The sequence below is a fragment of the Choloepus didactylus genome, chromosome 4 (assembly GCF_015220235.1).
Source record: "Choloepus didactylus isolate mChoDid1 chromosome 4, mChoDid1.pri, whole genome shotgun sequence".
In the NCBI taxonomy this organism is placed as follows: Eukaryota; Metazoa; Chordata; class Mammalia; order Pilosa; family Megalonychidae; genus Choloepus; species Choloepus didactylus.
In genome coordinates this window covers 170009092-170024136 of record NC_051310.1, presented here as the reverse complement: position 1 = coordinate 170024136, position 15045 = coordinate 170009092, and the positions used below count along the sequence as shown (strand labels likewise).

The window sequence follows — 15045 nt, the reverse complement described above, 5'->3', positions numbered from 1 at the left end:
TTTGCTCTTGTTTTTTTATTCTTGTTTTCACTTTTTCTGGTACAAGGAAAATGTTAAAAAAAATAGATCAGGGTGATGAATGAACAATTAAATGATGGTAATGTGATTGATAGATTATATACTTTGGATGATTGTATGTTATGTGAATAAATCTTAATTAAAAAAATTTTAAAAAATAAGATGCCAAAAAATAAAAATAATAATAATGCCTATCAGCTAAAATTTAAATGCTCAAGCAGAATCCCCAAAATCTCTAGGGCTGGAACACATAAAACAGGTTTCAGAAAAATAGCGTCATCTAAATTATTGATCAAGAGAACAAAATGAGGAATCCAAATTTTGAAAAACTTCACTAGCTATTCTGATGTATAGCCAGGGTTTATAAAAAATCACTGTATTAAGCAATGACTCCTGAAAGAAAACAAGGGAATGAAACAAGGGAATGAAAAATCTGTTCTATATTTTAAAAATATCTTTAGAGAAAATGTAGAAAAGCTTAAGAACAAAGCCACTACATACACATATTATTCTCCAAAAAGTCCTGTTGAGAAGATGCAGGCTTGAACTAGAGAAGGAGGACGCAAAATGGAGAGAAGGGAGAGTCAAGCACTTCTTCACGAAGCAGAATCTACAGAATTTAATGACCAAATGATTGTGGAGAGCGAAAGAGAAACAGAAAATAAAAATGATTCCAAGGTCTCTAGCTTTAATAACAAGATGGCCAGTGATGCTGTTATCCAATGAATGGAAGGCAAAAGGGAAGCTGGTTTGAAAGACAGGAAAATTAATAGAGAAAACGTTCAAGGGGCCTTAAAGGTATGTTCTACTACTTAAGTTGGTTAATGAGTACATAGGTGTTCATTTTCACTTTATCTTTAAAGTCAAACATTCATATATATCACAAAACAACTAGCAACAAGGTGTCAAAACTCAAAAACACACTGCTTTTAAAGACTTTTGTATGTATGACACATGTCAATGAAAAAAGGAAGGGAAAAAAGGGAGGGTGGGGACAGTGAATTTGCTTGGGACCTACTGAGTTTAAGAAAACCACAAGAGTATCACTCAAGAGACGGAAGTCAGAGAAAAAGATTTGGAAATGGTTGGCATACAAGGATAATGCCATGGAAACCATGGATGTAGATAAGAACTCTTGAGGAGAGTCTGTAGAAGACCATTTGGGTTTCAGCAATGCCTAAGGGTCAAGTGAAAGAAAAGAATCAACAAAGATTGTTGAGTACCAAATGAATAGAAGTTTTGCTAATTCTCTTCCTTTCAGCAAACGCACATGCAGAAGAATTAACTTAGAAAAAAAAAAGGTACGAATTATGGTTCACCTTACTATATTCTAGAGTGGCAGTTCCAGAATTTCTAGGTAGGTGGGGTTAGAAGGAGTAATCTGTTTGGCAGGAGATGCTTTTGCATAATGTCAACTTAGAAAATATTAACCATATGAAAAAAACAGAGGGAAAGAGGCTAGAAGGAAACATTTTTCCTCATTTTCAGCACCACCACTGCCATGTTCCAGGCACAGTACCAAGCAAGTTACCTAATCTCCTTTCGTGCTCTTAATAAGCCTATTAGGTAGATGGGGAAACTGAGGCTAGATTGGAAAAGCAACTTGCTCAGCCACAAATCTCATAATGAACACACTCTCATCTATATTCCCATAGCTCTTTATACCCAACTATAGTTTCTCATTACTCATCTTGATATAGTGGATATTTATATGCCTCTCTCTCACTGTAGTGTTAGCTCTTCAATGACAGTGCTTGTGTCATTCATTTCTTTACACTTACAGTTAACAAGGAGTAAATATTTTGTTGAATTAAACATATAAAAGAACCAGGTGGGAAGATTTAAAAGGCCCAGAGGGAAACAGTTTCAAGAACTGGAGGGTCAGTAGTGTCAAATGCTAAAATAAGAGCCATCAATATGATATATCTTAATCATCACTGGCATAGAGTTAATATCCCTTATTCATTTATTGAACGTCGACTGTACGCAAGACAATGTGGTAAGCTCTACGAACATATAGAATAAAGCCTGATAGACGTCAAAAAGGCTTAGGGGCCGTAGCTTGGTCAAAATTCTTTATCAGGAGAGTAAAACAGAGTCATGCCGGTAACTGCCTACAGCTTATCTGACTAGGGTAATTTTGAAGACCACCTAACAAGAACACAGCGTATCCTTTAATAAAATTTCTGATGGGAAACACGTTATCAAGAAGGGCCAGAGAACCTCGGTCTCAGTGACGACAGCCGGTGGCCAGGGAAGCAGACGCCTTCCAGAGTCTCTCGCCCCTTAAGCAGAGTTGGGGCTGTCCTTAGATACCCCTTCGTAGTCTGGGGCGGGAAAAAGCAGACACTTACCGCAAAAGGCACCGCTAATGCCGTGGCCCAAAGGGGCCGGGGATTCCTTCGCGAGGCCCCACGCTGTAGGAGGAAACCCAGGAAAAGGTGGAGAGCAGACAGACTGATGCGATCCCACAACCCGACTTCTCGATCTTTACAAACTAGGGTCCCAGAGCCCAGCACCGCGTCGCCAACTCCCACCAGCTGGAAGACCGACGACTGCCACCGAACCTTCCGCCCAGTGAGGAAACGTCACCACTTGTCTTAGTCCAGCCTTTCATGAAGAGAGTGCACTTCCGCTTCCGGGCCAAGACTCTGCAGTTCGTCAATCCGCTTTATGATAAGCGTTTTCTGAAGTCGTTCTTCGCTTTAACTGGCTTTTGGCTTTAGTTTTCTACCGCTCAAAAAAGTTAGAAGAAAAATAAGGTTTCAAGGGCCTCTCTAGGGATGTAGTCCAGAAAAAAAGTCCAGCCTCGAGGAATCACTTTAAGAAAAGGACTAGGGTGAGCACTCTCAGCTAAGATTGTAGTGACGAGCTGTAGGGGTGGAGTTGAGAGTAAGGATTTCTGGGCGCACCGGAGGACTCAAAAAGGAGGCGGGACGTAGACCTTCTGCAGCTAAAGGAGGCAGCCCCACCTACTTCGGGTCAGAAGTCCTGGCCAGGTCTCTGCCCGCGCGTGCGCAGTGTGAACCTTCCTCGCGCGCCTTTCTGCTCCAAAATGGAATTTCGCTCAGCGCGGCTGGCGGTACTGCAGCTGCTCCGTACCGTGGCTCCGACAGACCGTCCAGCGCTGCTCGAGTGGATGCGAACGACCCGTAAGCGATCAGAGCTAGAAGCGGGAGGTTGGGACAAGGATTTCCTGTGGGTGCTGACCTTGGGGACTTAGCGGGACGAGGCCAAAAGCCTTCCATGGGTCGCTGTGCTAGTCTTTGCTCTACTAGTGGGCAGGTTGATGGGGACACACCTGAGACCTTGGACCTCGCAGAGTCCTGCTTGGGGTTGGTTGCAGGAAAACCTTGCTCTGGGTGATTTGTGATTTTGCTGCAGATTCGGACAAGTCTCTAGAGCCTCCTTGTGCCTATCCTCTTTTCCGGAAATTTAAAAAAAAAAAGGGTTAAGCCCTCCTCCCCATTATTTCTCCCACCAACTTGTGAGGATCAGTAAGTTACTACTCAAAAAAGCACTTTACAACAGAAGTTTTAGGCTGTAGAGACAAAGGCTTTTACTCTCCAGGTAAAATCACCTGTAGCTAGTGATTTTCTCGTTTGTAAAATGAATCATCAATTTAATAGCATGTTTCTTCTGGGGAAAAAAGGAAAGAAAAGAAAAAAAGCCTTTGATTCTCAACAGTTAATAAAATTTTAAATAATAAAAAGCACAAGTGGGAATCGACGAAATGTGGTAATTAGGTGTAGTATTGAAAGTTGAGATAGATCTATCCTGGCAAAATGAAGCCTGGTAAAAACACAAGAAAGTACGATATTCTTGTTTGATACCTCTGCCAGACCATACTATGCATCTGTACCGCTAAACATTGATTGCCATGGTTATCTTCATCCTATCTTGTGGCTTGAAATATCTCTTCTGATGACTTACAATATTAGATTTCCAACCCTGACTTCTTCCTAGAACTCTCTCTCTCTTTGAGATGTTAGTCAATCAGTGGGTTTAGATATTATTATTATTGTTACAAATTTGGGGGGGATTCATTTTAGATAAGATGTCAAACTAAAATTAACTTGGACATCCTGTGTTGAGATTTATTATGGAATAAGTATAGAAAACCAAAGACATACCTGAATATTTATAGATCCATACAAGATTCCTTCAAGATAGGAATTTCCAAAATATGCTGAGTCTCCTGTCACTTCATTTAAATCCTGAATTGCCAATAACTGTCATATCTCAATTTTTTATATAATAGTGCCTATTCTGTATGCTTTTTCCTACTATCCTAAGCTCAAGGTCATTCATTCCAAAAGCACTGTGTGTCTACAAAAATGCTTCATACTGCCTGGCTATGGCTATTGCAAAATTACTAAAACATCCTTGCCCCCAGGAATCTTTCAGTTTTGTAGATCCATTTGTAAACTAAACCTACAATTTTGGAGATATCAATTGAAACTCCACTTTTCAAAATCAGAAAGGCTTGAAAACATATTTTAAATGATAATTTTAGCTAGTATCATTGGCTAAAGAATACATTTTTACTTTTTTTTTTTTCCTTTGAGATTCTTCCTGTGCATGTCTCCAGGAGACCCTGTAGTCAAGTAACCCAAGCAAGGTATTAAACAATTTAGAAAACATGATTATTTTAAGAAAAGAGAGTGTCAGTGGATTAAAATGAAGGAATGTGTTTTTTTTATAAACCTAAAAAAAGTAGATGATTTATTAGTATACCCTTTTATGAAGTGGTTTTAAATACAAGAAACCATTTTTCATTTTCCTAGATTTCCTTCTTCCAGAAAAAAATTTTTATCTCTTTAATAATTATAACTCTTTGAATTTTTAAACTGCTTAATGGAATAGTAAGAGAAAATAATGGGAATTGAGTATGATTCTGATTTTAAGTTTATAGAGTTTATTAAAACTACAAAACATCTGTGAATTACTAATCACAGTAAAAGAGGAAGAATAAAATTCGTAGTCTGATGGCATAGTAGGATTATCACACCAAGTCCTAGGGTCATTTGGATCAGGCTGGTGAAACTAGAAGCATTGACAGAAGCACATGTCAACATCTAATATAAACTGAAGATCTAGAAGAAATAATGGTAGGAGCCTACATTTTATTTTGATTCAACTCAGACCAAAAGTCTAGGAGACAAGTGTACAACAATATAGGAAGGGCAAACCAAGTCCAAGGGTAAAGCAGGCAAAAGTAAGCCCTCTCTTCCAACAGAAATAAAAATGGTAAGAAATACAGCAATACCTCAGCTCACTGATTATGATCCTGTGGTAGAGCATCTGTTCTGTTTCTTGTATGTTATAAAGTGGGCTCTTGATTAGATTTCAAAATGTAGAAGAATGACAGTAATTCAGTAAGTAAAGGGAGCTGAAAGCCAGAACTACATGTGGGGTCTCCAAAAGGCATATAAAAAATATATATATAGGGGCAGCTGTCACAGGTTTGTCTTGTTAGACCTCAAACCTATGATCTATGTTAGAAAAGGCCTGAGCCTAATCAGGTCATGATTCAATCGGTTTGGGCTTCATCAAGTAACCTCCCCCTCAATTAAAAATATAGGGACAGACAATAGTTTAAAAGTAAAGAGCACTCAAGACAAGAATTCACCTTTAACACAGTTTTACTAAAGGAGCACTTAAGGTAAAAGTTTACAGTGTAAAAATTAACTGATACATTACCAAGGAGCCCCCACTCCTCCAGACGCAGCTGGACATGAGATCAGAGAGTTCCTTCTTGTTTGAGTTACAGAGAATTTATAGCATCTTGATTTAGAGTAACTTTGTCATATTCTATTTTTACTTTAAATGATGCTTCATGAACACAAATGTCTGACAAGACAAAGCATCTCAATCCACGAGTGGTTCAAGATCAAAGGAAGGTATCCATGTTATCAGAGACTTAGCCTTGAATGCCTGTAAAACTCTACTGATAATATTTTTTACTAATTAAGCTATGATTTCTGTAAGAGCAATGTAACATTTTACTTGTATAAAAATTAGAAAACAGATTGCTATTACTTGTCTTTATCTTGTTAATAGTTTTTTTCATTTTATTTTATTGGTTTAGCCATTACATCATATTGATAAACATACGTTTGATCAGGACTGTATTCAACCTTGCTACATTATTTACGACTTTATGTTAAAGTAACAGCTGCAGCCCATCCTGCTTTCACAGAAGAGGAGGTGATAACATGTAATCTGTAGCTAAGAAGAATGAGCGGGCCTTTCTGCTTTCTTGAAAATATTGACAGTTCTTTTAACTGTTTAGCTTCTACTTCAGTATAATTTTCTGACATGGGACTCGAAGGATATGAAACATCTGTCCTAGTTATTATAGTAAGGCCTTTCCACTTTTTAACATTTGGAAATTGTACTTGAGTGTTTTTAGGTAAAAGTTCTGTTAAATGTCCTTCTGTATCAGAAGGAGTAACAGGTTCTTCCTTATCAGAACAGAAAACGTCAGGTGGTATATGAGAGCAGCATGGAGAGAAGAAATCAGCGTTTTCATTATCAGATTCCTCAGTAGAGGTTTTATCTTGTGATACAGCATTCCATTAACAGTGTTCACAAGCATCTGAATCTTTCCTGGATATGCAAATACAAATGAGAAAATCAAATTGATACCCTATAACAGTTTCTATTAAGGATAAATTTACAAAGATAGAAAATTACGGTTTGCTATAAAGAAATTAACAAGATTATTGTGCCAGTTTGAATGTATTATGTCCCGAAAAAGCCATATTCTTTGATGCAATCTTGTGGGGCAGACATATTAGTGGGGATTAAGTTGGAATATTTGGATTAAGTTGTTTACATGGAAATGCGCCCCACCCAACTGTGGGTGATGACTCTGATTGGATAATTTCCATGGAGGTGTTACCCCACCCATTTAGGGTGGGTCTAAATTAAATCACTGGAGCCATATAAATTAGCTGACAAACAGAAGGAACTCAGTGCAGCTGAGAGTGACATTTTGAAGAGGAGCTACAGCCAAGAGGGACACTTTGAAGAATGCACAGGAACTGAGAGAGGAGCTTCAGTGTACAGAAACATTTTGGAGCCAGCCTTTGAAAGCAGACTTTTGCTTTGGACAAGCTAAGAGAGGACAAACATCCCAAGAGCAACTAAGAGTGGCATTTTTGAGGAGCTGAAGCCTAGAGAGGAACGTCCTGGGAGACTTCCCAGCTAACAGAGACTTTCCAGATACCACTGGCCATCCTCCAGTGAAGGTACCCTTTGTTGATGGACACTTTATGGCCTTAAGACTGTAACTGTGTAATCAAATAAACCCCCTTTTCTAAAAGCCAATCCATTTCTGGTATTTTGCATTCCAGCAGTATTAGCAAACTAGAACAATCATCAAAAGATTTTAAATGCTAAAGAAGATAATAGATGACTAGAAGTTTCACTGTATCTTGTATTTTAAATTTATCTTCACTGAGCAGAATTAGACATGAGGCTGAGCAGCACCTACAGAGCCATTAGAGGTTCCTTGTAATTCCCACAAAGCTAAAACTCAAAGCCTGGAACCTAGTTATATTTGTCAGGCAGCCTACTGCTCCAGTGCTATATTGTATAAGCATTGAGGAAGTAACTATAATTTAAAGATTTTCTGATCATTATTGAGACCATATGAATTTGGAAAAGTTACCAAGGATGTAATATAATAATAATAAATAGATTTTCTTTAACAAAAAAGGTATGCTGAGCAAATGGCTATCTCTTAAAATTTTTCTATCAAGTGAATAAAAATAACTATCTATTAATCACATTTGTATTAAAAATGGCCATGATATATAAAAAGAATAATATATCTTGAGCAAGTGGGTTTATCCCAGGAGTGCAGTGTTGGTTTAACATTAGAAAAATATCAATGTAATTCTCCATATTAACAAACTAAAAAAGAAAAACTATGTGATCCAACTCAGTAGACAAAAAAGGCATTTGATAATATCCAAGATCTATTCCTGATAAAAACTCACATCAAATTCTAAAAAATAGAGCTGTAGCCAGTAAAACATGTCCAAAAGGCAGGGGGTGGGGGAGGGAAGGCATCCCAATTTGAAAGGAAGATGTAAAACTGTCGTGCATAGACAACGTGATAGTCTGTGTATAAAATCCTGCAGAATCAACAAAAAAAAGTACTAGAATTAAGTGAGTTGCAGAATACAAGCTCAATATTCAAAAATCAAATGTATTTGTATGTATTTGCAACAATCAAATACTGAAAATTTTAAAGACACCATTTATAATAGCATTAAAAATATGAAATACTTAGGGATAAATCTGACAAAGTATGTGAAAGACATATATGTTGAAAACTACAAAATATTGCTGAGAGAAATAAAAGAAGATCTAACTAAATGGAGAGATGTATCTTATTCATGGATCACAAGAATCAATATTGTTATCCCCAGATCTATAAATTCAATGCAATCCAAATCAAATTTCCAGCAGGCTTTTTTGTGAAAACTCACAAGCTGATTCTAAATTCATATGGAAATGCAAAGGACTTAGAAAGCTTTGGAGGAAAAAAAAAAGGAGGGATAATACGACCTGATTTTAAGAATTAATTTAAAGCTACAATAATTAAAACAACATGGTATTGGTGTGGTATAAAAATAGAAAATTAGATCAATGGAGCATAGAGGTCCCAAAAATAAACCCACATATGTAGGGAATTTTGACAAAGGAGCAAAGGCAATACAGTTGAAAAACAATAGCTTTTCAACAAACAGTATTGGAACAATTGGGTATCCATATGCAAAAAAAAACCTGAACTCTGATCCATACTCCACACCTTTTGCAAAAATTAACTGAAAATATAAAATCCAAAATTATATAACATTTAGAAGAAAGCATAACAGAAAATCTTTGTGACCTAGAGTTAGGCAAAGATTTTTTTTTAATGCAATTTTATTGAGATATATTCATGAAACATACAATCCTTCAAATGTAAAATCAGTTGATAGTTGTGCATTGATCACCCCAATCAATCTTTGAACATTTTCTTACTCCAAAAAAATGAAATAAAATTAGAATAAAAAAGAGCACACATCCAAAACATTCCATTCCCCTCCTCCCCTGATTGTTCATTTACTTTTTTCCATACTCATTCATGGGTTTTTTTAACTTTATCAAAAAATTTAAAAAACAAACAGTAAAAAACATTTCAAACAAAACTAAAACAAAGGAATAAGAAAAACAAATAACCTAAAATAACTACATTTCTGCAAACTTGTTCCTACCATACCCCCCAGAAATTAACAAACCATAGTAGTTCCTGAGCATTCCGAGAACATTAAGTTTACCCTCCATAACTTATCTGTTCTTATTAGATTATCATTCCCCCTTCACTCTTTGCTCTCCATCGCTAGGTCCCCTACATTCTACAATATAAACCATTTATTTTACATATTTCACAGATTTCACATTAGTGGTAACATAAAATATCTCTCTTTTTGTGCATGGCTTATTTCGCTCAGCATTATGTCTTCAAGGTTCATACATGTTGTCTTATGTTTCACAACATCATTCCTTCTTACTGTCATGTATTCCATCATGTGTATATACCACATTTTGTTTATCCACTCATCTGTTGAAGGACATTTGGGTTGTTTCCATCTCTTGGCAATTGTGAATATTGCTGCTATGAACACTGGTGTGCAGATAATCTGTTCGTGTCACTGCTTTCAGATCTCCCGGGTATATACCAAGACGTGCAATTGCTGGATCGAAGGGTTACTCTATATCTAGTTTTCTAAGGAACTGCCAGACTGTCATCCAGAGTGGCTGTACCATTGTACAGTCCCACAAACAATGAGTAAGAGTTCCAATTTCTCCATATTTTCTCCAGCATTTGTAGTTTCCTGTTTATTTAATGGCAGCCAATCTAATTGCTGTGAGATGATTTTTCATTGTGGTCTTAATTTGCATCTCCCTAATAGCTGGTGAAGCTGAACATTTTTTCATGTGTGGTTTTTTTTTTTTTTTTTTTTTTTTTGGCCATTTGTATTTCCTCTTCAGAGAACTGTCTTTTGCCCATTTTATAATTGGGCTGCCTATACTATTGTTGAGTTGTAGGATTTCTTTATATATGCAAGATATCGGTCTTTTGTCAGATGCATGGTCTCCAAATATTTTTTCCCATTGATTTCACTGCCTCTTCAACTTTCTGACAAATTCCTTTGAGGTACAGAAGATTTTAAGTTTGAGGAGTTCCCATTTATCTATTTTTTCTTTTGTTGCTTATGCTTTGGGTGTAAGATCTAGGAAAGGGCCTCCTAATACAAGGTCCTGAAGATGTTTCCCTACATTATCTTCTAGGAGTTTTATGGTACTGTGTCTTTTTTTTTTTTTAATATTCATTTTATTGAGATATATTCACATACCACATAGTCATACAAAACAAATTGTACATTCGATTGTTCACAGTACCATTACATAGTTGTACATTCATCACCAAAATCAATCCCTGACACCTTCATTACCACACACACAAAAATAACAAGAATAATAATTAAAGTGAAAAAGAGCAATTAAAGTAAAAAAGAACACTGGGTGCCTTTGTCTGGCTGTTTGTTTGTTTGTTTCCTTCCCCTATTTTTCTACTCATCCATCCATAAACTAGACAAAGTGGAGTGTGGTCCTTATGGCTTTCCCAATCCCATTGTCACCCCTCATAAGCTACATTTTTATACAATTGTCTTCAAGATTCATGGGTTCTGGGCTGTAGTTTGATAGTTTCAGGTATCTACCACCAGCTACCCCAATTCATTAGAACCTAAAAAGGGTTGTCTATATTGTGCGTAAGAGTGCCCACCAGAGTGGGCCACTCTCAGCTCCTTTTGGAATCTCTCTGCCACTGAAGGTTATTTCATTTCCTTTCACATCCCCCTTTTTGTCAAGAAGATATTCTCCATCCTACAATGCCGAGTCTAGATTCCTCTCCGGGAGTCATATTCCACGTTGCCAGGGAGATTCAGGTACTGTTTCTTTTATTGAGGTCTTTGTAATCCATTTTGAGTTAATTTTTGTGTAGGATGTGAGGTAGGAGTCCTCTTTCATTCTTTTGGCTATGGCTATCCAGCTCTCCCAGCCCCATTTGTTGAATAGATTGTAATGTCCAAGTTCAGTGATTTTGGGGGCCTTATCAAAGATCAGTTGACCATAGATTTGGGGGTCTATCTCTGAATTCTCAATTCAATTCCATTGATCAATATGTCTATCTTTGTGCCAGTACCATGCTGTTTTGACTACTGTGGCTATATAATCAGCTTCAAAGTCAGGGAGTGTAAGTCCTCTGTTCCAGTTTGCTAATGCTACCAGAATGCAAAACATCAGAGATGGATTGGCTTTTATAAAGGGGGGTTTATTTGGTTACACAGTTAGTCTTGAGGCCATAAAGTGTCCAGGGTAACATCAGCAATCGGGTACCTTCACTGAAGGATGGCCAATAGTGTCCGGAAAACCTCTATTAGCTGGGAAGGCATGTTGCTGGCGTCTGCTTCTAAGTTCTGGTTTCAAAATGGCTTTCTCCCAGGATGTTACTCTCTAGGCTGCAGTTCCTCAAAAATGTCACTCTTAGTTGCTCTTCGGGTGTTTGTCCTCTCTTAGCTTCTCCGGAGCAAGAGTCTGCTTTCAACAGCCATCTTCAAACTGTCTCTCATCTGCAGCTACTCTCTCAGCTTCTGTGCATTCTTCAAAGTGTCCCTCTTGGCTGTAGCAAGCTCTCCCCTTCTTTCTGAGCTTATAGAGTGCTCCAGTAAACTAATCAAGGCCCATGCTGAATGGGTGGGGCCACATCTCCATGGAAATTATCCAGTGAAAGATCTTGCCCATAGTTGAGTGGTCACATCTCCAAGGAAACATTCAATTGAAAGTCTCCAACCCAATCAACACCAATATGTTTCCTGCCCACACAAGACTGCATCAAAGATAGTGGCATTTTGGGGGACATAACACATCCAAACCAGCACATCCTGCCACTTTGTTTTTCTTTTTTAGAATATTTTTAGAAATTAGAGGCCTCTTCCCCTTCCAAATTTTATAACTAACTTTTCCAAGTCTGCAAGGTAGGTTGTTGAAATTTTGATAGAAATTGCATTGAATCTCTAGATGAGTTTGGGTACAATTGACATCTTAATGACATTTAGCCTTCCTATCCATGAACAAGGAATATTTTCCCATCTTTTTAGGTCCACTTCTATTTTTTTTTTAGTAAAGTTATGTACTTCTCTATGTATAGGTCTTTTGCATCCTTGGTCAAGTTAATCCCTAGGTTCTTAATTTTTTAGTTGCTATTGAGAATGGTATCTTTTTTTTTTTTTTTTTTTTTTTTAGTGTCTCTCCAGTTAGGTCATTTCTAGTGTATAGGAACATTACTGACTTATGTGCATTAATTTTGTATTCCACTACTGTCCTAAATTTGTTTATTAGCTCAAGTAGCTGTTGTCAATTTCTCAGTGTTTTCCAGGTATAAGATCATATCATCTGCAAATAATGGCAGTTTTACTTCTTCCTTTCCAATTTGGATGCCTTTTATTTCTTTGTCTTGCCAGAATGTTCTGGCTAGCACTTCTAGCACAATGTTGAATAACAGTGGTGACAGCGGGGATCCTTGTCTCATTCCTCATCTTAGGGAGAAGGCTTTCAGTCTCTCACCATTGAGTACTATGATGGCTCTGGGGTTTTCATATATGCCCATTATCATATTGAGGAAGTTTCCTTAAATTCCTACCTTTTGAAGTGTCTTTATCAAAAAAGGATGCTGGATTTTGTCTAATGGTTTTTCAGCATCTATTGTGATGATCATTTGATTTTTCTCTTCTGATTTGTTAATGTGTTGTATTACATTGATTTTCTTATGTTGAACCATCCTTGCATGCCTGGAATGAACCCCACTTGGTCATGGTGTATGATTTTTTTAATATGTCTTTGGATTTGATTTGCAAGTATTTTGTTGAGAATTTTTGCATCTATATTCATGAGAGAGATTGGCCTATAATTTTCCTTTCTTGTAGCATCCTTACCTGGTTGTGGTATTAGAGTGATGTTAGGTCCATAAAATGAGTTAAGTGTTATTCCATTTTCTTCAATGTTTAGAAAGAGTTTAAGTAAGATTTGTATTAGTTCTTTTTGGGAAGTTTGGTAGAATTCCCCTGTGAAGCCATCTGGCCCTGGGCATTTATTTGTGGGAAGCTTTTTGATGACTGATTGGATCTCTTTGCTTGTGATTGGTTGGTTGAGGTCTTCTGTTTCTTCTCTGATCAGTCTGAGTTGTTCGTGTGTTTCCAGGAAATTGTCCATTTCCTCTACATTATCTAATTTGTTGGCATATAGTTGTTCATAGTATCCTCATATTTTTTTAAATTTCTTTGGGATCCACAGTAATGTCGCCTTTCTCATTTATTATTTTGTTTATTTGGGTCTTCTTTGTTTTTTATTTTGTCAGTCTAGCTAGGAGCTTGTCAATCTTGTTGATCTTTTCAAACAACCAACTTTTGGTGTTATTCTCTATTGTTTTTTGTTTTTGTTGTTCTCTACGTCATTTATTTCTGCTTTAATCCTTGTTATTTCTTTCTTCTACTTGGTTTAGGATTAGTGTGCTGTTCATTTTCTAGCTTCTTCAGTTGTTCCATTCATTTTTTGATTTTAGCTCTTTCTTCCTTTTTAATGTATGCCTTTAGAGCTATAAATTTCCCACTTAATACTGCCTTTGCTGCATCCCATAAGTTTTGATATGTTGTGTTCTCATTTTCATTTATCTCTATATATTTAGCAATTTCTCTTGCTATTTCTTCTTTAACCCACTGGTTGTTTAGGAGTGTGTTGTTTAATCTCCAGATATTTGTGAATTTTCTTAGTCTCTGATGGTTATTGGCTTCTAATTGTATTCCATTGTGATCAGAGAATGTGCTTTGAATAATTTCAGTCTTTTAAAATTTATTGTGCCTTGTTTTATGGCCCAGCATATGAGATATTCTGGAGAAAGTTCCGTGAGCACTAGAGAAGAATGTGTATCCTGGTGATTTGGGATGTAATGTTCTATATATGTCTGTTAATTCAAATTCATTTATCAGATTGTTTAGGTTTTCATTTTCCTTATTGGTCCTCTACCTGGTTGATCTATCTATAGGAGAGAGTGATGTATTGAAGTCTCCCACAGTTATTGTGGAAACATCTATTGCTTCCTTCAGTTTTGCCAATGTTTGTCTCATGTATTTTGGGTCACCTTGATTGGGTGCATAGACATTTATGATTGTTATTTCTTCCTGTTGAATTGTCCCTTTTATTAGTATATAGTGACCTTCTCTGTCTCTTATAACATCCTTGCATTTAAAGTCTATTTTATCTGAGATTAATATTGCTATGCCTACTTTCTTTTGGCTGTAGCTTGCTTGGAATATTTTTTTCCACCCTTTGACTTTCAATTTCTTTGTGTCCCTATGTCTAAGATGAGTCTCTGTAAGCAACATATTTTTGGTTAATATTTTTTAATCCATTCTGCCAATCTATATCTTTTAACTGGGGATTTTAATCCATTCACATTCAGTGTTATTACTGTGAAGGCATTTCTTGAATCAGACATCCTATCCTTTGGTTTATGTTTGTCAGATATATTTTTGCCTTCTCTCTATTTCCTTTAATGTAACCTTTCTTTGTCCTTTTCTTTTCTCTCTCTTCTTTCTTTGTTTCTCTGCTGGTAGGTCTCCCTTTAGTATCTCTTGTAGGGCAGGTCTCTTGTTAGCAAATTCTCTCAGCATTTGTTTGTGAAGATTTTAAGCTCTTCCTCAAATATGAAGGAGAGCTTTGCTGTATGAAGAATTCTTGGTTGGCAATTTTTCTGTTTCAGAATTTTAAATACATCACAACACTGCCTTCTCATCTCCCTGGTGGCCTGAGTATTCACTGCTTAATCTCTATGTTGTTTCCCCTGTATGTGATGAATTGCTTCTCGCTGCTTTCAGAACTTGCTACTTCTCTTCCACATTTGATAAT

General features: G+C 36.8%; 2 protein-coding genes across 3 annotated transcripts in view; one reads left to right on the top strand and one right to left on the bottom strand.

The window, feature by feature from the left end:
• The window catches only part of LOC119532402 (signal recognition particle 54 kDa protein), a 43378-nt gene extending 40428 nt beyond the window's left edge, over window positions 1–2950 (bottom strand). For both annotated transcript variants that reach the window (XM_037834812.1, XM_037834811.1), the window contains exon 1: window positions 2373–2950. The gene's annotated coding sequence lies outside the window, so the exon portion shown is untranslated. The remainder of the gene's footprint in view (window positions 1–2372) is intronic.
• LOC119532403 overlaps window positions 2643–15045 on the top strand; it is a 69086-nt gene continuing 56683 nt past the window's right edge. The window contains exon 1 of the mRNA XM_037834813.1: window positions 2643–3170. Within this exon, the coding sequence (XP_037690741.1) occupies window positions 3074–3170 (97 nt within the window). The 5' untranslated portion in view covers window positions 2643–3073. The remainder of the gene's footprint in view (window positions 3171–15045) is intronic.